Source organism: Rhincodon typus, chromosome 21 (assembly GCF_021869965.1).
Source record: "Rhincodon typus isolate 14 chromosome 21, sRhiTyp1.1, whole genome shotgun sequence".
Taxonomy (NCBI): Eukaryota; Metazoa; Chordata; class Chondrichthyes; order Orectolobiformes; family Rhincodontidae; genus Rhincodon; species Rhincodon typus.
Genome location: NC_063352.1, coordinates 40,630,156 through 40,657,789, shown reverse-complemented (window position 1 = coordinate 40,657,789; position 27,634 = coordinate 40,630,156). Strand labels below are relative to the sequence as shown.

General features: G+C 39.7%; 1 protein-coding gene across 4 annotated transcripts in view; it reads left to right on the top strand.

The window, feature by feature from the left end:
* The window catches only part of LOC109929727 (importin subunit alpha-5-like), a 31,237-nt gene extending 5,445 nt beyond the window's left edge, over positions 1 to 25,792 (top strand). For all 4 annotated transcript variants that reach the window (XM_020529293.2, XM_048609925.1, XM_048609924.1 and 1 more), the window contains 9 exons: positions 2,214 to 2,348; positions 4,111 to 4,196; positions 4,983 to 5,251; positions 5,370 to 5,452; positions 8,052 to 8,315; positions 18,056 to 18,289; positions 22,749 to 22,931; positions 24,961 to 25,110; positions 25,601 to 25,792. In XM_020529293.2, coding sequence (XP_020384882.2) covers positions 2,214 to 2,348; positions 4,111 to 4,196; positions 4,983 to 5,251; positions 5,370 to 5,452; positions 8,052 to 8,315; positions 18,056 to 18,289; positions 22,749 to 22,931; positions 24,961 to 25,110; positions 25,601 to 25,690 — 1,494 coding nt within the window. In that variant the 3' untranslated portion in view covers positions 25,691 to 25,792. The remainder of the gene's footprint in view (positions 1 to 2,213; positions 2,349 to 4,110; positions 4,197 to 4,982; positions 5,252 to 5,369; positions 5,453 to 8,051; positions 8,316 to 18,055; positions 18,290 to 22,748; positions 22,932 to 24,960; positions 25,111 to 25,600) is intronic.
* Positions 25,793 to 27,634: the final 1,842 nt, after the last annotated feature.

Below are 27,634 nucleotides of genomic sequence, written 5' to 3'. Positions count from 1 at the left end.
CAGTTTTAAATACTCCAAGCCACTTCAACCTTTTGCTCCAGGAGTTTCCATTGCTGCCTCTTTTAAAATGTTCTTGTGATATCGATGAGAGCTAACAACTGCTTTTTGTTTTATTCTTGAAGACTCTCCTGGTGAAAGGAGATGTGAACAATTGCACAACACCCAGTGGCATTGTTTAGGGGAAAATATAATGTCTTGTTTAAAATGCATTTTACGGCTGGGAATCTTCCCCCAACACCACGACAGTGCCAAGGGTGGCCAGTGATGGAGAAAGCAAAACTAATTTTGGTTTGGGTAGTAGTGGGGGGAATTAAATATATGCACTTTTGCATATGGCTAGTAGCTGTCTGCGAAAGAGGTGGTGGGGTTTTTGTGGGAGGCTGAGCCCAGGTGTCAAGTATAGTTATTCAGTGGCAGAAAATGAATCAGTGCTGGAACCACAATTGTTCCTCCATTCTAATAACTGTTTAGATTGGAGATTACACAACTCCAATTTGTTTTTATTAATCAATACTGAAGAGAACTGCAACAAATTCAAGTGTTTTTATTTTTAATAAAATTTTGCAATAATCTCTAATTGCCAGATGTATTTTGTGAGGTATAGGAAGGAGGTTGCATGCTATTTGCCAAATAAGAATCTCATGAGGCAGAGGGAGTTGAAAGTATAGATGCTTATCGTTGAATGTAGTGATGCAATTTAATAAAGCCCTTTTCTTTTTAAAAGAATTATTTCCAGAAGAACAAAACTCAAATTGTCAAGTTGTATTAAACGTCTATCGTAAATAGATTAGACCACATTTTGAACTTTTGTACAATTCCAGTCACCATAAGGCACGGGAGAGGATAATACAATACCTGAAGTTGTCGCTATCCAGAATGAATAAATCAGCTGGTAGTAGGAAGTGCAGATGCTGGAGAATCTGAGATAACAAGGTGCAGAGCTGGATGAACACAGCAGGCCAAGCAGCATCAGAGGAGCAGGAAGGCTGACGCTTCGGGCCTAGACCCTTATTCAGAAAAGGGAATACATCAAGGATATTAAGCCCTTTTTCTGAAGAAGGGTCTAGGCCCGAAGCGTCAGCCTTCCTGCTCCTCTGATGCTGCTTGGCCTGCTGTGTTCATCGAGCTCTGCACCTTGTTATCCCTGAATAAATCAGCTGTTTCCTTTTTTGTTGTGAGAAGTGTGGGGTGAATAATAGCTATTCAAATTTTAAACTGTTGGATGGAGTCATTTGGCTTCAAGTTTGCTGTTGCATTCAATGAGTGTGGCTGATTTGATGATCCTCAACTCTGCTTTCCTGTCTTTTTCTCATAACCCATCGTTCCCTTACTGATTTTTTTAAAATTTTGTCCAATCTCAGCCTTGAATATACTTGACAGGCCTCTGCAGTAAAGAATTCCACAGATTCACGATCCTCTGAAGAAATGCCTCCTTGGCTGTCTTAAATGGGTGACCCCCTTTTGTTCTGAAGTTTATACCCTCTAGTCTGAGACTCCCCCACAAAGTTACTTCCAAGTCTGCCCTAAGATTCTTGCACGTTTCAATAAGGTCACCTCTCATTCATTTTTGCAATGAATGCAGGCCCAACCTAGTCAGCGTCTCCTCCATAGGACAAGCCCTCCATACTTGGTATTAATCTAGTGAACATTCTCTTACACAAGTGGAAGCACAAAACTAGAGAATGTTAATATGATAGTAAACCCAGAAATGACTTCAGCTTGAAGACTTGAGTGTAGAAGTAGGCTTGTGTGCCACCACACCTGGCTGAGGAGAATATTTAAGATTATAGCAATTTTTTAAAAAATGTGAGCTTAGGTAAGCACATGCAAGAGACTGGCATTGTGTTGAGTGTTGGTCTAGGAGCAGGCTCAGGTGGAGCAGGCTCAGGTGGAGCACAAGCACTGGCATGGGTTGAATGGCTTATTTTGAACTTGTGTGCTGTATTTGTAACAAGTATAGTACCTCCATCTGGAGTTCTACTAATCTCTCTCACTCCTCTTAAAAAAAAAAAAAAATTACTGTCGGTTAAGGCATTTAAGGGAATTCCACTACTTGCCAAGTGATCAATTATTTAAAATAATTAATTGTTACTATGTCAAGTGGATTGGATTACTGGAAAGATAAGCTCTTGAAGTACTATATTAAAGTTTGGAATTTTTTTCATTTTAACTTCTATTTCCTAGACTTGACTCTTGGTTTTTGCTTAAACCAGATACTGAGGAGGCAGAGGTTTGAATTTTCTGTTGAACTACGAAAAGCTAAAAGGGATGAACAGATCTTGAAGAGACGGAACATAAGCAATTTTCCAGACGGTGACCCTTCTCTACCAAAGCTCGCTGGAATTAGCGTATGTGGCACGTTCACTCTCTTTTTAATACTTTTTTAATTGAGCAACCACTTTTCAGCTAAAACTGTTAGAATTCTAGCATTGCTTCTATTTTGCCTGTTACCTTTTTTGTCTTCATTTTTCAACCTAGGGAACTAAAGTAAGCATCTATTTCTTTCCACTGCCAATTCTGATTCTTACACTCCTTTTGCAAGTGGGGGGTATGACCTGTAGGGGATTATCAAGTATCACTCGTACTGTATGATAGCCCAGCTGGGATGAACATTGACCTGTCCCTTGGCATTCTATGCCATGCTTTGTGCTCATATACTAATGAGCTGCCAGAACACTTTTTTTTTTTTTAAAAAAAAAAAAAAATCACATGGGACATCACAAAACAAGGGTACAAAATCATGACCATAAATGCTTTTGGACCCACTACTGTTAAGGACAACTAATCCTTTTTTAAAAATAATTAGAAATTCTAGAATTGGTTAATGACAAAAGTCTTGATTTATATTCCACCCTTGATCAAACATTGTTGTGCCTCACTGGGGTAGAATGCTAGAAATAAAGCCCTGCTATTCCTGGAGTTATCAAAAAAACTAAGATTTTAAGTATGCAAAATTCCCCAATTTACTTATCTTCAAAACCTATTTGTCTACTTTCTTGTAACAAACGGTATCTAGCTCTGGGTTTACAAAGTTGAACTGTTGACCTATCTAATAGTTAAAACTCTATTCCCCATTTCATAAATTTTCACTTGTAGGCACATACACACAAATGGGGGAAAGAAAAAAGAAATTATGGAAGGGTGGAAAAACTAAGAAAGCAGTTCAGTGGTCTCTGTTCACAGGATGTGCTAAAATGGCTCTTGTGCTGATTTAGAACACTACATCTCAGTCTCCCATGTCCAGATGCCTTCACTGGTTTGCAGGAGGCACAGGGTGGCTGGTTCACTTGTAAACTGGACTTTTATTAACTTAAGTCACTGCTATTGACAACTGCTGAAGGAAGAATTATTTTATGTTGGTGTAGTGAGTTTTTCCAACAGAATGTGGGGGAGGCAATGGCCTAGTGGTGTTATTGCTGGATTGTTAACCCAGAGACCCAGCTAATGTTCTGGGGCCCTGGGTTTGAATCCTGCCACGGCAGATGGTGGAATTTGAATTAAATAAAAATATGTGGAATTAAGAATCAAGTGATGACCATGAATCCATTGCTGATTGTCAGAAAACCCGTCTGGTTCACAAATGTCCTTTCAGGGAAGGAAACTGCCACCCTTGTCTGGTCTGGCCTACATGTGACTGCAGACCCACAGCAATGTGGTTGACTCTGATTGCCCAGAGGGCAGTTCAATGCTACTTAGCCAGTGACACCCTCATCCTGTTGATGAATTTTAAAAAAAAAAAAAAATATAAGCACGACTTCTGTCTACCCAGTTGGCAGCTCCAAACTGATTCTTGGGTAACTGAACAGTTTCAATTGTTGGCAGGCAGAGGGCCTTTGTTATTGCTCTATGGACTAATGACCAGTTAACAATCAGCTGCTTGTTTCCAGCTGAATTTCTATCTTCTCACACCCTTTGCTCTGGCTTGTCTGCACCACCTTTTTCTACTATTGCATGCACCAGTATCAAGTTTCTTTCTTTTTTTAAAAAAGAAACTACAGTAATCCTTCAACAATCCTGGCTTCAAAATAGTTCTTCTATTTCAGTCCACAATCAAATTTTCAAAAATAAAAGCCCAGTCTTTAAATTTCAAAATGTTGCTCTTCCCTTTAGGACCATCCAATGACCATTGAAGAGATTGTGAAGGGAATGAACAGCCATGACACATTGTTACAGCTGCACGCTACAAATGGAGTTCGGTATGAATCGTATTACTTCATCACATGAACTTTTTTTCCCCATTTGGATGGACAAAGTTCACTGTTCTAATCTGGCAATGACTTGTTGCACACCAGTCCTACTTGTGCTGCAGGTTTGGATCTGCGGAGTACTTGTGTGACCTTCAGACATCATTAGTGAAAATAAACAATGACTTTTGGACATTTCTTCAGGAACTAGGGTGTTTGCAGCTGTGGAGCTAATACTTGACTAGCTGTGTTTTGGAGTTGCTGAGTCAGAAATTTTCTTTGTTCCTTTCTTCTTTCCCCAATTCCACAGACCTAAAAGATCCACACCTGGTGCAAAGCTTTTAATTTTTTATAAAAATTCGGATTTAGTAACGCTTTCAAAATGTCATGACAACTTATTCAACTGCAAGAACAAGATACAGCCTTTAGATGAGAAATATTAATGAACAAACACTCAGCCTTTAACATACTAATGTAGAAGTCGTGTGTTGTTGGTTTTGAGTTTACCCTAATCTCCCTGCATCTCTTGCACACCATGTGATATTTTCTACTTTGAGCATCCTGCAGACTTAACGAAGTGTTGAAATTGGCTGTTTGCTATTACACTATCGTCACCATCCACGCAGTTTTCATATTAACTATTACATCCAACTGACTTTGATACAAGACAGTTTTGGGTGGAACCAGCAGGACTATTGTCTAATCAAGGTTTGGTAATTACCTTCTGAATGTGAGATGTCAACAAAGTGCTAATAGAGGGAAAATTGAATTTTTAAATTTTTTTTTTTCTCTTGATAGAAAACTACTCTCTCGGGCATGGAAACCTCCACTGGATGAGTGTATTGAAGCAGGTCTAGTTAAGAAGCTTGTTGAGTTCCTTGGTCGGGATGATGATTCTACACTACAGTTTGAGTCAGCCTGGGCACTGACTAACATTTCCTCTGGCACATCAGCTCAGACTCGGGCAGTGGTAGAAGGAGGTGCCATTCCGCCACTCGTACATCTCCTTTCCTCCCCACACATGCACATCAGTGAGCAAGCTGTGTGGGCCTTGGGGAACATTGCAGGTATGAGGTGGATTATTTCTTGGCCAACAAATGTTGTGATAATGAGTTTATTTCCAAAGATTTAGGCAGACTGTAGTAAACTAGAAATGGAGACAATAACTTTTGCAAACTCTTGCAGGTGATGGCCCTGTCTTTCGTGATGCAGTAATTGAATGCTCCGCTGTTCCCTCACTTCTACGATTGGTGCAACCGGGTATCCCTGTAAGTTCACATGGTAGTTACTAGTCTGGGATATGGTTAGTCTTAATTTGGTTAGAATACTGTAGTTTAATCGATTGAATTTGCCTATTACTAACAACGAGTTTGAGACAAGATTTCTTGTGTCCTGTTTTCCCTACTTCACACTTCTCTTCTGTTTCCACAATTGGCCTGGGCCAAAAACCCATAGGCTTCATTGGGATGATGAAGGAAGGGGCAGAGGGGGCATGATGCTGGAAATATGGTATTTTACCAATTAATATTAAACCCAAGTTGTCAACAAAGTATTCTCCCGAGTTGGAAATTTGCAAGTTCCAAGTCTGCAGTATTGGTATCTCTCTGCACCACTGAGGATCTGTAATAGGCCATCAGTCCCATTATTCTGGTGAATCAATAAATTGAGGCTGATAACAATATGGCAGAAATCATTGACACTTTTAGACTACAAGATGGCCGACCTGGTGATCTTCAACTCTACTTCAGTACCTTTTCTCCCCGATTAATTCTTGATTCCCTTGCTGATTTTAACAAAGGAATTTCTATCTCTCCCTTTGAATATGTTTGATAACCCAACCTTGACAGACCTCTGCAGGAAAGTATTCCACAGATTCATGACCCTGAGGAGAATCTGTGACCACTTATTCTGAGACTATGCCCTCTAGTCATAGATCCACACAGGCAAAACAGCCTTTCTGCATCTGATTTGTCAAGTCCCCTAAGAATCTTGTATGTTTCAAAAAGATTGCCTCTCATTCTTCCAAATTCCAATAAGTACAGAACCTCCCCTCTTAAGATGGCCCGTCCATAGCTGGGATCAGCCTAACGAACCTTCTTTGGACAACCTCTAATACAAATGTATCCTTACTTGGACAAAGGGCCCAAAATTGTTCACAATATGCCAGCTAGGATCTGACGAGTGTCTTGCATACTTTGAACAAGACTTTTCTCTTTTTATACTCCATTTCTCTTTGAAATGAAGGCCAACATTCCATTTGCCTTCCCCATTACCTGCTGAACTGGATGTTTGCTCTTTGTGAGCCATTCACTGCACAAGAACTCCTAAATTCCTCTGCCTCTTCTGGAGCTTTCTGCAGGCTTTATCCATTAAATAATATTTGCTCCTCTATTTCTGCCAGAGTGCATAAATTCACATTTCCCCACATTTATGTTGCATCTGTCATAATTTTACCCATTTGTTTAACTTGTCTATATCCCTACGCAGACTCTCTTTGTATCATTGTAACCACTTGCCTTCCCATCCACTTGTCATTTCAAGCTTGAAGTCATTAATATATTATCACTAATTGTAACCCCAGTACTGCCCCCTGTGGTATTCCACATGGTAACAGGTTGCCATCCTGAAAAATGTCCTCCTTCTTCCCAACTCTGTCTCCTATTCGCCAATCGCCTATCCATTCTAATATAATATTTCCAACACCATGGGCTGTAACCCTAAATAGCTTAACGTGTGTTACCTTATCAAATGCCTTCTCAAAATCCAAATCTGTTCCCTTCCCTGAAGAGGGGAAGGGAGTTTCCTGCCATCCTGAGGAAGGGTCACTGGACCCAAAACGTTAACTCTGATTTTACTTCACAGATGCTGCCAGAACTACTGAGCTTTTTCGCAACTTCTGTTCTTGTTCCTGAGTTCTTTGGGTTTCCTGCCATCCTGGTCAATAGTCATCCCTCAGCTAACCACTACAAAAGAGGTTAATGAGTCATTGAAAACTAGTCCACGTCAATAGGCAGCAAAACCAGTATAATTTAGGATTGGAGTGAAAAGACAATGCACATCCACAACAAGAACATCTAACAATCTCTGCTTGACATTCAATGGTAGTTGTGTTACTAAATCCCCCATCCTTGCTACTATTGACCAGAAACTGAACTGGACCGGCCATTCTGCAGCAACAAGAGCAGGTCAAAGACTCGATGCTCTTCTCTTGTCTTCCCAATTTACTATCTATAAGACGCATGTCAGGTGTATGATGGAATACTCCACTGCCCTGGATCATCCAGGACAAAGCCGTCTGCACGAATACCACCACATCCACCATGTCTTAACGCTGCCTGCCTGCACTGGTGCTCTGTGGCAGTAAGATGCATTGCAGCAATTCACTAAGGCTCCATTTTAACAATGCTTTCTAAACCTACAACCGCTACTCTCTGGAAGATCAAGCAGCTGGTGTGTGGAAGCACTGCCGCTTGCAATTTCCCCTCTAAGCTATCCACCTTTTATGACTTGGAACTATATCATTTCTACAGTTACCTGGGTCAGAATGCTGGAACTCTCATGGCACTGTGATGGTTCAACAAATCGGCTAATCACCATCACCTCAAGGAGTCGGGATAGATATCAAACTTGTCAGTAACACCCACATCACATGAAAGAATAAGAATTTTTATTTATTTTCCTTTTTTTAAAAAAAAAAGTCACTTGTGTAACTTGGGTAAATTACCTGGTCTCTTCTGACAAGAGATTATTTATCAAAGGTTCTTTTCCAATGGTTCTAATCTGTATTTAATTCTACTTTTTAACTTCAATTAGCTAAAACTTTAAGTCACTTCTCACTGCCAGCCTAATAGTTTTATTGAATTCTAGGTTGACTTCTTGCGAAATATCACCTGGACTATATCCAATCTGTGTCGCAACAAAAACCCACACCCCCCTCTTCAGTCAGTTCAACAGATCCTCCCCACACTGGTTCAACTGCTTCATTATGAGGATGATACCCTTCTCTCTGATGCTTGTTGGGCAATATCCTACCTGACAGACGGCCCGAATGAACGGATTGAGGAGGTGGTTCGCACTGGTGTTTTGCCGAGGCTTGTGCAATTGATGTTGAAAGATAAACTGGGTCTGCTGGTGAGTAATCCAACTGATGTAAAGCTTGATCCTGTTTCATGCTATCTATATAAAATTTCCAAAACAATGTTTGGAGAAAAGTTCTTACCTATTGACATGTAAAATGGAGGCTTTGTGGGGAAGAAGCAATGAAGCCTGGAAGGAATGAATTTTGACAAGTGAGCAATCCCACTGTTGAATTTGATAACTTTTTGTTCAGGTATTTTTTTTCTTGGTCTGAGATATTCAGTTGAGGTTGTTGTATTTTTAAAGTCCATGTGCCAACACCTTGTTAGAGCAGCACAGTGGAGCAAAGAGCTACGTACTTGTGATCAACAAAAAATCTTTGCAAGGACTAAGCTTTCAATACCATTAAATGATTGATTTTTTTTTGTCCTGCCTTGTTTCCATCTATTTTGAAATGTGTTGGGATAGTCTGTTGGAAGAGTAATTGCAAATAGTGTTGCATACTGCTTATGTTCACTTAATGTGCAAAGATAACAAGTACTTGGGAAAGGCTGGTGTTAGCTTGCTATGGAATTAGTTACTTAACACTTCTAATTTCTAGCATCTTAAAGTGGCATAATATCAACACCTCAAATTGTACTGTATAGCTGTTTCCTTTCAATCGTTCACTTTTTTATTTTAATGACCTGGTTGGCTCTGCAATATCAAGATTTAAGAGCTGAGGATGAAGCTGAACTTATGGCACCATCTATTGACGTCCATGAGCAGCTGTCATGTGTTACTCGAGGCTCTGAGCTACAGCGAGTGTAAATGACTTTAACCTAGCTTGTTTCATGAGCAAAATGCTGAGTGGAAAGTAGTTCATCACACTATGTAACTGGACAATTTCTTCTCATGTCCAGTCTAGGCAGCTCACCTTCTCCAAAGCAATTAGGGATGGGCAATAAATGGTCTAGCTAGTGATGCCAAACATCCCATGACTGGGTTTTTTAAAATGAAATCCTGTTGTCATAACAACCCTTTTTTGTAATGTGGAAATGTTGCACTTGAGGTCAGTGACCAGTCTACGTATTGTAGTGCTGATAACACAATACAAACAACCAATTTGTTTCATTCAACTGTGTTTGATTTGGCATTTGTTTGATCTGACACCTGGAGAAAAATTGGTTGTAGAGGCAAGAGTAGGGCCTTGCCCCTTGTGATAAGGTCTGCAAGTGAATAAGATCATGCTTAGCTAACTGTCACTTTGTTTTCTGGCCCCACTTTTTTCAGCAAAAACCTGATTAACTCTGGATTTTTGAATCTATTAAATACAGCCCCCACTTTTTTTTCCCTCAGGCAGAATTCCAAAGCCCTTATGACTGTGTTTGAGAAGAAATTGCTCGTCACCTATGATTTAAATTGAAGGCTCTTTTATTCTGAAACACTGCAGTTTTAGATTTGAGAAATTGTTTTTAAAATTTGGCTATTTTTGTTTGCACATGAGTAATGAATCCTGCTGAGCCTCTCCACTCAGTGAGTCTGCTTTGGAAAGCTTCTTTGCAGTAAGATCCTGCCCATCTTGAGTTGTATCATTTTTAGGTGATGTAGGACATTTTGAAAAGTAATGGTTTGTGCAAAGAAACAATTTTTGTCACACTTTTAACAGCAGAATCATGTAAAATGACCATGGCTTAGTCTGAAACTGAATATGCTGGAGAAATGTTATTTGTTTTCTTTTGTCCGAGTATATATCTTGCCTTAGTGCCTCCTTTAATGGTGACACTGCAGAGGACTTGAAGATGGTTAGGCAGTGTAAGGAGAGTGACTTAAACATACAGATTTCTTTATCATGTGGCCTGACCTGTGGCCTTGCCCTCTCTAAGGTGCAAACCTGGATTAAAATTTTAGAGACAGTTATCTAAAGCTTCAGAACAATTTTGAGGGGGTGCAAGCCCATTAATGCAGACACGCACCCCTGATGCTGTTCTGTGGATGGCTTGAGCTGCAGGCTAAGAGAATAAATTTTGCCAAATGACTGAGTTTTAAAGATTAGCCGTTAGGAGCTTTACTATGCTATTGGTAGAATTTGCAAATCATAACACCTTTTTTTACATTGAAATTGTTCCCTCCTACTTCCAACTACCACTGGTAGGTATGGACCATGACGCATGGCCCTCCTGCCTTGGACAACGTGGCTTGGGAATGATCATACAGAATGGACAGAGACTACCTAAACTTAGCTACTACACGCTTTGTGTAATGAACATCCTCTTGAGAACAAATGCTGTGTACCTTTACCAAGGTACGGGCACTGACAATCAGATGGTATTATCTCTAAACAGCATTCTTGGCACACTGCTACCACAGCACTGACTGTAATACAGTCTCTCTGCGCCAAGGTTTGGATGTGATCTTTTGAAGCTTTTTCATTCACAGGTGTCCTTTTTTTTAAATCAATGTCAACCATTCTGCCTACCCTGTTTTTATATATAAGAAATATAGCTGTTTGTAAATTCGATTGAACTGGTATTCTTTTAACATGTAGAAGCAAAATGGAACCTACCTTGACTGCTAGCAATTTCCATGCTCTATGTATGGGATAAGTAAATGGGAGGCTAAATCACGAACTATCATTGCAGCCAAGCAATTGCCCTCATTAATTACAAGAGATCTAAGTGAAAAGTCTCTGGGTGTACTAATGGCTGCTTTGCAACAGATTTTGGGTGGTATGCCAAAGCCTGTTTTGATAGATTTGGAACAGAACTTTCTTCTGGGCATTGTATGAAGAATGAAAAAGTAACAGGACCCTCAAACTCTAAGATGCTACAGCAGAAGTAGGCCATTCAGCACATTGCCTTCTGTCATTGAATGAAATCGTGCTTAATCTGAATCTTCAACTCCACTTTCTTGCCTTTGCCCTATAACGCTTGATTCTCAATGATTCAAAATCTGTCTCTCTTCAGCCTCGAATATACTTCGTGACTCAGCTTTGGCAGCCTTCTGCCGTAAAGAGTACACAGATTTCTCCCCTCAGAATAAATTCCTCCTCCTCCTCTGTCTTTTAAATGTATGACCCATTAATCTGATAAAACTGATCCACTGAAAATGAAAGCAGGGAAAGTAATGGATTGCAATAAACAATTAGAGATAGATGGAACATTAATATGGGAAAAAAAAATGCTAGAGAAACTTGGCGAGTCTGGCAGCATCTGAAACATAAAATGAGAGCAGGAGTAGGCCATTCGGCCCTTTGAGTCTGCTCTGCCATTCAATGTGATCGTGGCTGATCATCCCACTTAGTACCCTGTTCCCACTTTTCTCCCCAAACACTTTCAACCCTTTAGCCCTAAGAACTACATCTAACTCCTTCTTGAAATTATTTAGACAAACCATTTCAAGTCTAACTTAATTCTTCATAAATGTAATCTTGCAGCTTTCTGGAATGCAGTCAGGAAGTTGTGGACACCACGAAAAGCCTGTCCATGCCAGAATTGGGTAGTGATGTCCAGAATGGAGCATCTTGGCAAAGTTCATGACTCCCTTGCCATGTGTGGATATCCTATCTCTGAATTGACCAAACATGGGAAACCAGCACACCTGCAGCATCTGCACAAAGTCTGTGCCCCAAAATGTGTTGCACAGGTTGACGTTCACACTGACTGACTATTCAGCTGAACAGAGTAATGGTGTTGAACAACAATATGAACACTAAACTGCAAGTGTACCTAACACTGTATTCCTCTACAGTAATGGTTAGACTTGGACAACATTTGCTTAACAAACAAGCTGAACGTTTCCACTTTTTAAAAAAATTTTGTTTTGAATGTTTAATTTACACTTTGTGGTAGGACTGTCACCAGTTCAGTTGAGGCATGTGATAATTCCATCACAGACTCACTGGCTTAACAATGATATCTGTGCTGGCTTAGCCAGCCAACTTAATGGATGAAAGCCATATTTGTGAAGACTGACTTCAGTTTGGTGAACTGACCACTAGGTCATAGACTTCTGGGTGTCCATACCTCTACATAAGGACAATGAGTGTGATATGAAGGTGGTAGACATTGATTCTATTAACTGGGTAAATACTGAGTTGCTGATGACCATGACCATTTGGAAGCTAGCTGAGCTTGGGCATTGGAAGAGCTTAGCAGAAATTTTTGGCCGGGGTGGGGGCGTTGGTGGAGGAGAAAGAGTCCTCATCTGCCAAAAAGAAACTAGAGGCCAGTGAATCATACACCTTCTCTGCCCACTGTCTTGTGCAGAGACTGCAGCTGAGAGGTTCCTGGGCCTTACCAAGCAATGTTAGTTGACCAGCTCAATATAGTTGTTTTGTGTGACTTTGTGCTGGCTTGCTTTCTGAGGGTATTTGTATTTTTTAAGTGTATTCTACATGTCAAACAATGCTCTTGTACGTTCAAAGTATAGTTTTTAAAACAAAACATGTGCTAAAGCAGTAATGGCATCAACACTAAATTTTGACGAAGTATGAATTGTTGCATGTTTTCTAACTGACTGAGGTGTTTTGGTAATCTATTACTGAAACCACTGATCTACTTTTTCACTGCACATGTTTTTGCTTTTCTGGTGAGTTGAAGGCCTCAAATGAAAACCATGACTATTTTAAGACCAGTGAACAGAGATCCTCTTGGTAGAACATTAGTTTTGCTACAAACTGTAAAATCAGCACTTATGGCTGTTTTTAAGTGGTTTTAATGTGTTGGAGTTGAATGAAATTTCTCAGGAACAAGGTTGCTGATAAATGGAAGTAATTTCCTTTGATACTGCTCAATTCTTTCATTTGTTTGGATATGGCCAAACGGCTAGTTCCAACCTATTGAGTTAGGAAGATTTTATCCTCTGACAGAGATCCACTGTTCCAGTAAAATGAAGCGATGCAAAAATTTGAGGGAGGTAATATTCCGTCAAATGTTGGCAGAATATTAGGTAGCCCACTGACCTAGGGATGCATTGTGCAAATCAATTGACCTAATTTCCCCAAGCGAATTGGTCTGCAATAACTTGCTCACTTGCTGCCTAAATAAGGAAGATTAACACTTTTTTTTTGTATTGAGCCTCGCTGATCAGTTTTTTTTTTTTTCCCCAGAGTGCTCAGGATCCACAACCTGTACAGTGTGGAAGCAGGATGTTTTACCCCATGAGCAGGGGCCACTTAAGTACCTTTAGCAGGGGAGTGAAGACATTCAGATTGGTCAGAATTGTGTAAGCTGAAGGTATTTCTTAAAAAGCTACCTTTTTCAGAGGAAGGCTCACCAGACCCAAAACGTTAACTGTTTTCTCCTCCACAGATGCTGCCAGACCTGCTGAGCTTTTCTAGCAAATTTGTTTTTGTTTTCTACCTTTTTCAGAACCTGCTTTTTCTTTTGCTTCAAAAGACCTGTTAGGCACATTAATAACAAAATAGCATCTCATTTTGGGAAGCCCTATTGTGATGGTTATCCAAGTGATTACAGACCTAGTTCAGTGAGATTTAAAAGGATACTGAGATGGCTGAGATAGTAGGGACTGCAGATGCTGGAAACCCAGTCTACACCTTGTTATCTGAGATGGCTCTGGGTTGTTAACAAATTGAGGTATGTGAAAGTTGCCACGAAAAGTAGATGCCTAAAATGATTAGTTGATGGTTTTTTTTTAATTCTTGCCCAAGAACATTTTTACAGGCAGCTACCATATACAATTAGCAAAGCAAATGGTGTATTTGGCTCTTTTACAAGGGGGCTGAATTGAAATTTAAGGAAGGCTTGTTACAATTGTACACAGCTTTTGGCAGGATCACATCTGAAGTAGAGCACTGTTTTGGCCTCCAATTATCTAAAGATATGGTTTTCTTGGATATAGTGCTGTGGAGGTTAAGCAGACTGAATAACTGGGATTAGATGGCTGCCTTGTGATTTGTAATGGAGATGGATGGCTTCTCTTGCTTTTACAGGATTGATGTGCAGAATGCTGCACGCAATGAAAAGACATGACCAGGAGATGCTGCATATCCTAGCTGACGTATTTGAAATTTAAAGCTCACCTCTTCTGGTTAAGGGGTTAGTTGTGCAAGACTGAAGTAAGGAGGGAAAACTGTTTTCACTGAGGTTGTTCTGCTTTGGGTAGAAAATTTGAGTCATTGAGCACATTCTGGTCTGAGATTGACAAATCTTTGGCCTCTAGGGTAATTGAAGGAAATGGTGATCGGACAGAAAACTGGAGTTGAGGTCCATGATTCTTTAAACTGCCCTACCATTCAACAGGAAGTGTGGTGCCTTCAACTTCGTCTACTTGTGACCCGTGTCTGAATCTTTTTTGATTTGATTTTTGAAATTTTGTAATAATGGAACCAGCTAATTCAGTTTAGTGACAACTCAATTGGTGAATGACTCAAAGTTGTATGTGGTACAGCTTTGCTACAGAAAATATTTGATTGTTAAGCTGGACACCACCTAGCTACTTTCAAGGAGCCCGCCTTCTTTTTTTAAACTGCTGAAACCCATTTGAGATGAGCAGAAAATTGCTCTCCCTCAATTTGTGGTGGTGTTCCTTTGCCATCCATTGCCATACTAGTAGTGTGGATCCAAACTCTAATTTTGGGATCGTCCCGTGCAGCTATGCTTAAATCAAATCCTCTAACACAGAGTTCAAGATCCCTGACACTTGTATGATTAAATGGTGCCTTTTTATAAATGGTCTTGTTCACTGATTTGGAGACCAATGTTGAATACACTGGCATATATACTCAAGTTGACCAACTATCAGACAGTCATGGATATAGTCATGAATCTTCATGACCAACCCTTGTTCCAAGTCTAGAGAAGTTGGACTTAAGGCAGGGAACTGGTATACCAATGAGGAAAAACTGTCTTCAACTTCAATCTTGTTATAGAGTAGATCTGGAACACAACTAAGGTCACTTTTTGAATAACTGAAGGGCGATGGTCTGATAATTCTTCCATTTGTAATGGACTTCAGATAGTTCAATCATCTTCACCAAGAGGGTGGCATGATAATAATGACAACACTATATTTAGCTGTGCCTTACTTTGCTTGTTTGTTTCTTTAATTGGCTGTCTAGAATTCTTTAATTGCACCAAAAAGCAACTGTCTGTCTGTAACTCATGCTGTAGCATGTACACTTGTCCCATAGCATGACATTTCACTTTGCTTGGAAATGATCTTTTGCTTTTTGAGAGGCTTGTTGAGGCTCAGCTGCCTGACTCTCTAGAACTGGCTTGAGCAAGATTTTGACGCTACCAGAAGAGTTTGGAATGCTGTCATTTGGAAGTTTTTTTTTGAAAAGCATGAGGTTTGAAGTCCAAGGCACTTAGTCTACAAAATGCCTGCCAATTGCATAACAGTTTCTGAGATTCCTCATTAAGGTTGAGAAATGGTTCCTTTTTGACAAATTACAAATATGCATTTTTTTTTATCAGAGGGAGAGGTCTCAACCAAAGCCTTGATCAGACAAGTGAAGTAATCTGAGGAATGCTGGTATCCCTTAACTTGCCAGAACAGAAATAGCTCTTAAATTGTAAAATCCTGATCAATCTTCCTTGTACACTTTTTTTAAAATAGATTCTTCATATGAGGTCAATGTAAATCTCGGGATTTTCTCTAAACTGTTTCATAACATTGAACATGTATGGTATTGCAGGAGTAATTCCCTGCTTAGCTGTCCTAGTTGCAACTTTAAGAGGCTCTAACACATGAGAATACCTGAGGTCTGTTAGATCACTATATCTCCCAGAGATGACTCTGCATTAAACACTTGATCTACTTTTTGAATGTCCACGTTACACTTGAATGTGGCTAGAAATACCCACTATATTCTTCCTCCTTGCAAACCCAAGTGACCTGTAAATTTGTTGATCATTTCTAACTGTAGAGGAGATGGACAGCATGGAGGCTCTGCTTGTTCACAAATCTCACTCATGCAGCTCATACTGCTGGCTGCCTACTTTTACAGTACTGGAAACTATAACTTTTCTCCCTATGACCTTTTTCCTTTCAGCATTTATCATGAACCAGTTTTAAAATGCTGCTTCCTGGATTTCAGCCTAGTTTGTTCCTGTCTTTTTGTCTTGTAAATCAAAGAGCAACAAATCAAACTCTGAAAAACTTCCAACTATCTTCCTTTTTGCTTCTTGCTGAAAAGCTTCTGCAGCTATGACTTCTGTCATTCCATAGGTTTCTACCTTACTAGACCTGTGGTGTGATACATTATCACATGTCTTATGAAAGTCCACTTAAGAAATAGCGACAGCAATTCCTTTTTATTAACATCCTGTTTCAAAGAAGTGGCAGACCTTTTGTTGGACAAAACTTTGCTTTTAGAGAGCCAGCATGATTACTTCGCAAATTCAATGTCTCTCCAAATGAAGGTTTACTTATTCCTGATAATTTTCTAACTTTTTTTTTCTACCACTGATTCTTAGGCTGACAGGGCTATAGATTTTCCAATTTAACCCTGTTCCCCTTTTTTGGTCTTCATTAGTAGAACAAGATTCCAAGTCTTCCAGCATTACCCTGTAAAGGATTAACAGATTATGACCACCAATGCTTCTGTTTTTGCTGCTTGATTCTTTCTCACCTAAAATACAATTCTTCTGGGCTGTGTGACTGACCAAACCCCCCTCTCTCTTTTTCAGTATTTACTTTTAACTTGCAGGCAGAATACAGGTCTGCTGTGGGAATTTTTTGGGATCCAGCTTTAACATACACTTGACTAATCCAGATCAATTCCTGGTTTTGCATTAGTGAATAATGTTGGGCAGGTAACATAGTTCACCTGGCAGCAGAGCATGACAAGTAAACAGATGGATATTGTGTGCCTCCTGTAACTCTTCATCTGACAAGATGGACCCACCTTCTACCTGCTTCTTGACTGGAGCAGAAATGTCCCTTTTTTTTTTTTTGTTCATACAATTAACTTCAATATTCAACCTTTCGGTGGCTTCTGTGCATCTCAGTACTACACTTTTTATGCTGAAGGCTCCAACTAAAAATGTCCAAAAATCAAGATGTTCAGTGACCTGACCAATTTTGCTCCTTGGCATAACTGTATGATAGTGTAAACTTAAGCTTTTTAGTAACTGTTCATGGATTGAAAGAACCAGCAATAACTGTCTGACATTAACTATTAAGGGACAAAGACCAGCTTCAATACAGGAATTGAAGGTTAATTAGCCACACTTGATAGAAGGAGTCGAAGATACACGAACAGAACTATTTTAATAACTGCTTGATAACTGGTTGCCTTATTCTACAAGGACAAATTACCCTATGAAAGAAATTAAGGAGTTAATCACAGGGAGGTTGGCTTGTCTGTTTGCAGTCAATGCCAAATGCAACCAGGAACAAAGCTACTTCTGATAAGAAGGCAAGCTGCAGACTTGATGGCTCCAGAGGAGTAGTCAATATTTTAGATGAATGATCCTTTAGATTATTACATAATGTCACACCCCAAACTTAAAGGATGGGAAAATAAGAATTCAATTCCAGGATTCCTCAGGAGAAGAGCCTTAAAGAACAATGCCACACAAGGATTGAACCCTGGGCACATCCAGACATGGTCACTGTTGGTTGGAATTGTTGCTAAATTCTGCCTTTGGGTAAAAGCCAAGCTGGGGTCTTATTTTGGTTGCAACAGACAATAAAATTTAAGTAACTGCTTCAGTATTTGTCAGGCTGTCTAAGATTTCTTTAAGTAGCTGAATTAAAGGTAGCTTGTTCTAATTTTACCTCCAACAAGTGTAATCCCAATAACAGATTACTTACTATGGAATCTCTTTCTTTTTTAATCTTTTCAGACTCCTGCTCTCCGTTCTGTTGGAAACATCGTGACTGGAACTGATAGCCAAACAGAGGCTGCTCTTGAAGCAGGAGTTCTCTCTATTCTACCAAAACTGTTGAAACACCCCAAGTCCTGTATACAGAAGGAGGCTGCTTGGACCATTTCCAATATTGCTGCTGGACCTACAATGCAGATTCAACAGTTGATTACTTGTGGAGTTATAGCTCCCCTTATAGAACTTCTGGAAAAAGTAAGTACTTAATTCCTTGAATAACAGATGTCTTATCAAAAATACTATCTGTCTGTGAATGTTAATGGATTAATACTGTACTCAAAAGTACCTCAGAGGGAAGTAATCTTTTGTCAACACTTGGATAGTGGCAAAGATGGGTCTTTTGAGTTTTTATTAACTGTTCCTTTCTGGTTTGAGTGGAATGTCAGGAATCCTATCAAGCTTTGGGAATTTTTTAATTACCATTTTTTAAATACCATGACTGAAATGAATACAGGAATCACTGGCAGGATGAGCATTTATTGTCTATCACCAGTTTGCTCAGAAGCTGCTGCACAATTTGCTGTTTGTGATGGTTGGGGGGCAATAAATGCGCAGCTGAGAAAAGCACAGCAGGTCAGACGGCATCCAAGGAGCAGGGAAGCTAACGTTTCGCGCCAAAACCCTCCTTCATGCCTCTAATCTTCTTGGTTGGGAAGTTTTTGATGCAACAACAATGGAGGGTTAGCAATATTCTTGAAAGTTGAGATGGAGTGTTTTTTTTTTTTTGGAGGTGGCACTTTTAAGTACCAGATTGTTGGTTTAAGGGTTGCTGTTCAGCCTTGGTAAACTATGGTACATCTCGTAGATGAAACTTGCTGCAAGCAGGTACTGTAATATTTAATAAAGTGAAATAAAACCATAATTGCAGTTGCTTGAAAACCAAAATTGCTGGATAAACTTAGTAAGTCTGGCAGCACCTGTGGAGAGAAAGCAGTGTTCACATTCCAAGGCCACTGAAGGGTTTCTCCAGCAATTTTTGTTTTTTTTTTTTTCCTTGGCAGTGTTTGTGTGTTGTCAGTTAAGTGAGTCCTGAATGCTGGTATATTATTTGAGGCGCACTCACACATAGAATCCGTCGTACAGCACCGAAGTAGACCCTTCGGTCCAACTCCTCTGCACCAACCAGGCATCCCAATTTGAGCTAGTCCCATTTGGCTCATATCCCTCTCTAAACCCTTCCTATTCGCATACCTATCCAAATCCCTTTTTAAATGTTGTAATTGTACCTGCCTCTACCACTTCCTCTGGCAGCTCATTCTACACACGCCACCTTCTGTGTGGAAAATGTTACCCCTTGGGTCCTTTTTTTTTTTTTTTTTTTTTTTTTGCTATGTGCCATATCCATGCCCCTTTTTTTTATATAAGGTCACCCCCTAACCTCTGACACTCCAAAGAAAGTAGCCCCAGCCTATTTTAGCCTCTCCCTACAGCTCAAACCCGCCAACACTGGCAATGTCCATGTAATCTGTTCTGAACCCTTTTCAAGTTTAACAACATCCTTACGATAGAAAGGTGACCAGAATTGCAAACCGTATTCTAAGTGGTCTAACCAATGTCCTGTACAGCTGCAACATGACTTCCCAATTCCTATACTCAATGCACTGACCAATGAAGGCAAGCATGCCAAATGCTGCCTTCACCACCCTGTCTACCTGTAACTCCTCTTTTTAGGGAACCGTACACCTGCGCCCCTAGGTCTCTTTGTTCACCAACACTCCCCAGGACCTATAATTAACTGCATAAGTCCTTCCCTGGTTTGACTTCCCAAAATGCAACACCTCTCTCAAATTTAACTCCATCTGTTACTCCTTGGCCCTCTTGATCACAGTCCCATTGTAATCTTCACTGTCTGCTACACCTTCAATTTTGGTGTCATCTGCAAACTTACTAACCATACCTCATGTTCACATCCAAATCACTTGTATAAATGATGAAAAGCAGTGGATCCAGCACCAATCCTTGTGGCACATTGCTGGTCACAGGCTTCCAGTCTGAAAAGCAACCCTCCACCAGCACACGGTCTTCTACCTTCCTTGAGCCAGTTCTGCATCCAAATAGCCAGTTCTCCCTGCATTCCATGTGATCTAACTTTGCTAACAAGACTACAATGCTGAACGTTGTCGAACGCATTGCTAAAGTCCAAATGGACAATGTCTACTGCTCTGCCTTCAAACTTTTGTCACATCTTCAAAAAAAACTCCATCCAGATTTCCCATGTACAAAGCTGTGTTGACTATTGCTAACCTGTCCTTGCCTTTCAAAATGCATGAAAATCCTGTCTCTCAGAATCCTGTTGAACAGCAATCACTTCCCTAGCTTCCCATAAAGTTCAGGGGATCACCTGATTGATTTGGGTCCTGAGGATTTATCTACTTGGGCATTTTTAAGATCTCCAGCACCACCTCTTGTGTAACGCGAACTTTTTTCTCTTCAAGACAACATTATTTATTTCCAAGTTCTCCAGCTTCCATGACCTTCTCCACAGTAAATTCTGACACATTTGTTTAGTATATCGCTCATCTCCTGTGGTTGCGCACACAGATGGCCATGTTGATCTTTTAAGGGGGCCTATGCTCTCCCTAGTTACTTTTCTTTGCCCTTAATGCACTTCCAGAATCTCTGAATTTTCCCTAACCCTATTTGCCAAAGCTATTTCATGTCCCTTTGTTCACCTGCCTGATTTCCCTTTTTTTAATGTATACTCTGACTGCCTTTATGCTATTCTAGGGATTCACTCCATCTCAACTGTTTATACATGATATATGCTTCCTTCCTCTTTTGACCAGAGCATCAATTTCTCTAGCCATCCAGCATTCCTCCTATGTATCAGCTCTGCTCTTCACACAACCAGGAACATACTGTCTCTGAACTCTCGTTATCTCCTCCTTTAAAGGCCTGCCACTTTCCGATCATCCCTTTACCTGCAAATAGCCTCCCACAACCCCCATCAATGTTTTCAAGGTCCTGTCTAATACTGTCAAAGTTGGCCTTGCTCAAATTTAAAGGCTAACTTTTTTTATCAGTTCAACCCTTTTTTTTGTTCTATAACTATTTTGGAATTAATAAAACGATCACTTGCCCCAAAGTGCTCCCCACTAACACCTCAGTCAATTGTGCTGCCTTATTTCCCAACAGAAGGTTTAAATATTGCGTCTTCTTTAGTAGGTACATCCACATACTGAATAGAAAGCCTTCTTGTATGCGTATCAAATTCCTCTGCATCCAAGCCTTTAACACTGACGGTCCCAGTCTATGTTTAGAAAGTTAAAATCCCCTACTGTCACCACCTTAATTCTTACAGATATCAGATCTCATTACATACTTGCATCTCAATTTCCTGCTGACTGTTGGAGGGGGGCCAATAAATACAATCCCAACAAGGTGATCATCCCTTTCTTATTTCTCAGTTCCAGCCAAATAACTTCACCGGACAATCTCCCAGGAATATGCTCCAAGTACAGCTGTAATGTTATCCCCAATCAAAAATGCCACTCCTCAACTCCCCCTGCACCCCCCACCTCCCTTGCTATCTTTCCTATAGCATTTATACCCCAGAAGACTCAGCTGCCAGTCCTGTCCATCCCTGAGCCACATCTATGTAATAGCTACAATATGCCAGTCCTATGTTTATAACCATATCCTAAGTTTATCTGCCTTTCCTGTCAGTCCTCTTGCATTGAAGTAAATGCAGTTTGATTTAGCAGTCTTGCCTCTATCTGCCAAGCTCCTGTCTGCCTTGACTATTTATTTGTCTTGCTCCCCTTATCTACTGTACCAACCTCCAGCATTTTTCTCTTTTTTTTGTCTTTTTTTTTTCCCACCCCATTAGTTTAAAGCCTCCCAACATAGCACTAACAAATCTTCCTGTAAAGATATTGGTTGCCTTCCAGTTCAGGTGGAACCTTTTTGTCTTGTACAGATCACTTCTAGATCTCTTTTAGAGGTAGACAAATAGTGTTCCATTATATTTTTGACTGCCCCTTTTCTGGATGGTGGGAGGTGAATTACTCTCAAAAGAATTGAAGCTTCTTGCTCTCGCTCTCGCTCTTTGCTTGGCCACCATTGGCCAAAAGTGTGCACTTGTGTAATCACATCACAAATTGGAATGTATCCTCTGGAAACAAAAAATGTTGTTGTACACAGCAACATTCCCTCTTTAAGATGCATGTGGCCATGGAATTGCACTGGGCAACGAGCCAGCTATTCATAACAAACACGAAGAAATTTAGCCCCGAGGATGATGATGGTAGGCAATTCAGCAATGGTAATGCTGTTTGAATGACAGCAGGAAATGATTTTGGGTTCTCAATGAAGATGTTTATTGCTTGCTTGGCATTTGGCCTGTTAAGGGCTTATTGTATGTAGTGTACTGCTTCACTATCTGAAGTATTGAGAGAATGGAATTATTTGATTACTGCTTATTTTAATCAAAATAAAAATACATGAAGTGGATCACATTTTATCATGTAGATGGCGCTTTATTTTTAAAGATATGGACATCTTTTTCAAGACGGACCTTTTTATTTAACTTTTTTAAACAGGATATACTGGTAATAAATAGATCCAATATTAATGAGAATTCAGTAAGATCTGGTTGTATTAATTACCAGCACTTTTGATCATGGTCTGACATTTGGTTTGTTTTGTCTTCCAGGGTGAATTTAAAGTACAAAAAGAGGCTGTTTGGGCTGTGACAAATTACACAAATGGTGGTACAGTTGACCAAGTTGTTCACTTGGTGCAATGTGGGGTGCTGGAACCTCTCCTTAATCTACTCTCAAACAAAGATGCCAAAATCCTCCTTGTAATCCTGGAATGCCTATCCAATATCTTCCTTGTAAGTCGGCTGTGAGTTTTCTATTTTTTTTAAACGAGCCAATTAAAGTGGAGCCATTTGAGATCTTGTGGAGGCAAAGGATATGGCTGAGTACTAAACAAGTACCTTTGCCCTCTTAAGGAAACAATTCTGGAAAAAAAAAAGTGAAGAAAGTTCGTTTTTATTTTTGCTTAAGCCAATATCACAAGATGTACTACATGTCTGTAGCATTCAGTGTTGGTTAAGTCACTTGTACCAGGTGAGATGTGACCTAGGTTGCTGAAGGAAGTAAGGGTGAAACTCTAGCTACGATTTTTCCAGTCCTCCTTGGATATGACTGAAGTGCCGGATGATGGCCGAGGGTTGCATCCAAATCCAGAAAAGTAGAGAAAGTCAGCAGCCTTTTTTCTGAAGAAGGGTCTCTACCTGAAACGTCAGCTTTCCTGCTCCTTTGCTGCTTGGCCTGCTGTGTTCATCCAGCTCCACACCTTGTTAAGTCAGCAGCCTATCAACTTTAGTGTTAATAAAGCAAAATACTGTAAGTGATAAAAATGTAAATGTAAACAATGCCGGAGAAACTTAGCATGTCTGGTAGCATCTGTGGACAGAAACCATTAAGAATGAGTCCAATGTGACTGGTCATAATGTTAACTCTACTTTTCTGTCCACAGATGCTGCCAGACCTGTGTTTTTCCAGCATTCTTTTTGCTTCTATAAACTATTTTGACCATAGAAATCTTTTGGGGACAAATGGAGAGAGGGGAATAATGGTAGGCATTTGGGGTAACAGTTAATAAAGGCAAGTTGGGTTGGTTCCAGGCAAATTGTTCATGTTGAAGTGTCAGATTTTTGTTCTTTTTTTTTTTAAATATCTCCTGGGCTTGTTGACAAAAGACTAGAAAGCAGTAAATAGTAGCAAGCAGCTGTTTTCCTAAACAGAAAGAAACAATACTGGGGTTCCCAGATATTGGTATTAGGATTGCAGCTCTTTTTAACATTAGATTAATGACCTCTACTTGGTTATACAGAGTATAACGTCAAAGTTGACAAATGAGGAAAAGTTTGGGCATGCAGTAACTAATAAGAATAATAGATTTTGGGAGAACTACTGGTAAATGTGTAAGTACTTGGCAGCTGAACTTTAATGCTGTGAAATGATAAAACCTGTTAAGAAAATGCATTTTGAGCTTCACTTCTTTTAGGGAGGCATTGATGAATGTGTGCACAGGCATTTGACAAGTGGTCAAACAGACCGTGTATAGAAAGGGTATCTCCATCAGGAAGGATTCTTCCTGAAGAGATGGATAGACAATCAATGATTTCCCCAACCAGATGTAAACTACAGGCTTCACTCTGTGTATAAATACTGCCTTCGCAGTTGACCTTTTTAAATTTTCCTTCATCTTCCTAAAGGCCTGGGGGATAATGACTGTGTCTACTCCAATGATCTTCCAACCGTCTGCATGCACAAGTCTTGCAACACCGTTATTAATTTGATGCCTTATTTCCTAACAGAAATCAATCCCAGGGATTAAAGATATGAGGCAAAGGCAGACGAAGGGATTTATGTCCCCATTTGTGCATGATCTTGTTGAATGGTGAAACAGGCTTGAAGGGTTAAATGACTTTTGGTAGTTTCTGTGATGCATTCTTTTTTTGGGCTGACATTTGCTCACTAACTTGGTATTGTTTGAGCAGGAAATGTGCAAAATGATTCAACATTGCATTCTTTTTCAAGGTGATTTTTTTAACATTATTGCATCAAATAGCCTCCAAACAATCCAGCTTGCATATTTTGTATATTACTAAAGACTTATTTGGAGAATGAATACTCACCATATTGGGTCTTCCATACGTTTTGTGTGATTTTAGTTTTATGGTTTCTCAGTGGGTTTCAATTTTTGGTATTTTGTTCTTGAAATTGATTGAATCAGTGTAAACAAAGGAAACTTGATAATTCCAGCATTAACTTTCTTTGTTTAGCAGCAACTTTTCACTTGACTTGAAAGATACCGTAAGTTTATGCTATCCTTCAAAAATTTTTTAATAGGCTGGAGAACAATTGGGTGAGACGGACAAGCTATGTCTATTAATAGAGGAACTTAATGGCTTGGAGAAAATTGAGGCTCTTCAATTCCATTCAAACACCACAGTGTACAGAACAGCATTAAGACTAATTGAGAAGTACTTCCTTGATGAGGTATGCACAAACAAGGGGACTTGGCTGAATATTCTTGGAGTAAACTGTGTTGCTACTAAATCTTCGGAAAAGGGAAAAAAAACATTCCTGCTGGCAGGTTGTTTTACAGCACATATGACCATTCTTTCTTTCATGCTTCCACTGAATATGGATGGAACCCCTGTCCTGTTCTCACTCTCTAATTCTGATGGTTTTGACAAGATTAGGCCAGTTGGCCTTTCTTCAAGTAGGACTCCTGGTAAAGTCCAGTAGGAAAGGAAGACAAATCATTTAGTGCAGGATAAAGTTGTTCATTGTCAGAATTTTTGTCAATAAATGTTAAAGCTTTCTAATGAACCATTATAGGTGAGTAGCCTATGCTACTTCTCAGGCAGGCTAGCTCCCTGCTTACAGGTTGGCTCACAGCTGTGGTTGTAAAGTAAAGGGGGAGGAGTGAAAGGAAAATACAAGGACACTAACGTATTAAAATCTGAAGTGTTTTTTTTCCTAGGAGGAGGAAATTCCAAACATGCAGCCTGAAGTAGCAAACGGTGAACTTGCACTTAAAGTGCATTCTTCTGAAGATAAATTTAGCTTTTGAAAAATGTGCAGAAAAATTTACTTCTCCTTGCTGGTGTATTTATAATTGATGTTTAAGTCTATTTCTGAAAGTATTTGGAATAAATAACTTTCTTTTGCAAAATATGTTGTTTTACAGGCCTATTATTTGCATTCTTTGGAAAAGGGTAATAAATGCAGTTATAGGTGGCTCCAGTTTATCTCTGATCAACTGTCCATTTCCTTTTTAAATTTTTTTTGAATACTAGTTACAGTAATTGCTATTGTACTTGAGTCAGCTTTTTGTAGAAACAAAAGCTTTATCATTTGAAATGAATGCAGCATAGATCTAGGTTGTACTGATTTTGTTTTTTTTCTCACACCCCCCAACCCCCTTGGCTCTCTGCGTGGACGCAGCTATAAACTTTTCTTTTTTTCCAAGAATAAAGCTTGATGCAGGAGTCTAAAATACAATGTACTGTTTCAGTTTGTGAGGTAGCAAACTGTTACTGTACAATCTTGTCTCTTTATTAATTCAACCCTATACTCAACAATTTTATTTGTCATTGATTTAAGGTGTTGAAATCAATCCTTACACATTCTTGAGTTAAAGATTAAGCTTGAATATTCTTCACTATCTAACACTCTAACTTTACATCAAATGAAGTTTTCAGTTACATCTTTGTGCAGAAGGGCTTAAGTTCAGGATCAGTTATATTGCATTACTTCTACATTTACTTAAGAGGATAACTGCTATATTCGGGAGGACTCTTGCCCACCATCTGCTTTTGGGGAGGAGTGTATTGGTGGTGGAGCAACAGCTGCTCCATTATCCCAGTGTGAAAATCCTGGAACTCCTGAGTGAACTGTGGTAGAGCATTTTCTTGAGCCGAAGTGGGTCAAGAAGACATCCTAAGATGGCAGTAATAGGCTAAGAAATAAACATCGGTTTATCAGAATATTTTTGGCATTCTGTTGTTTTTGTCATGTCTTTGTACCTATTTTCCTTGCTTTCTTTTTTCAATTTTTTTTAAATAAATTTTCTTTGGGGAGAAGGTGGTGTAGTAATGTAACTGGACTAGTAATCCAGAGCCTCTAGTTGGGATATCAGGTTTAAATCCCATTACAACAGCTGGTGGAATTTATTAAATTTAATTTCCTTAATCTGAAATTGAAAGCTAGTCTCTGTATTGGTGAGCATGACTGTAGTTTAGTTTAGTGAGCCAGTTTCTTTTTTTTTTAATGAAGATCATCCCTGTTAGAAAACAGAATTTATGATCCTAACCTGGACAAGACTAAATATAGTTCTAGACCCTGTAGTTGAGTCTAGTGTCCCCTCAATTAGTTGAGTAGGCCACTCAGTTGCAAGGACAGTGGAGATTGGGCAACAAATCCTCACCTTTTTTTATGAACCATCCAGTGGCTCTGACTTCAATCATAAAGTGCTTAGAGGCTGGTCATGGCCCCCATAAACTCCAGTCTCTCGGCCTGCCTCAAACCCGTACAATTTTCCTACTGATGTAACAGGATCACAGCAGATACCATATCCCTAGCCCTGCACTCATCCCTGGAACATCTGGACAACAAAGACACTGACATAAGACTACAGCTCCATCTTCACCATTATCCCCTCCAAGCTGATCTCAGAACTGAGTTTAGTCTTGGCTCTGCCCTCTGCAACTGGATCCTCAGCTTTCTGACCCACAGACCACAATTTGTGAAGAAAGGTAACTGCACATCCTCCACAATAACACTCCATGCTGGAGTCCCCCAAAGGAATAGTGCCAGAAGACTGGAGACTAGCAAATGTTGTCCCCTTGTTCAAGAAGGGGAGTAGAGACAACCCTGGTAATTATAGACCAGTGAGCCTTACTTCGGTTGTGGGTAAAGTGTTGGAAAGGATTACAAGAGAGGATTTATAATCATCTAGAAAGGAATAATTTGATTAGGGATAGTCAACACGGTTTTGTGGAGGGTAGGTCGTGCC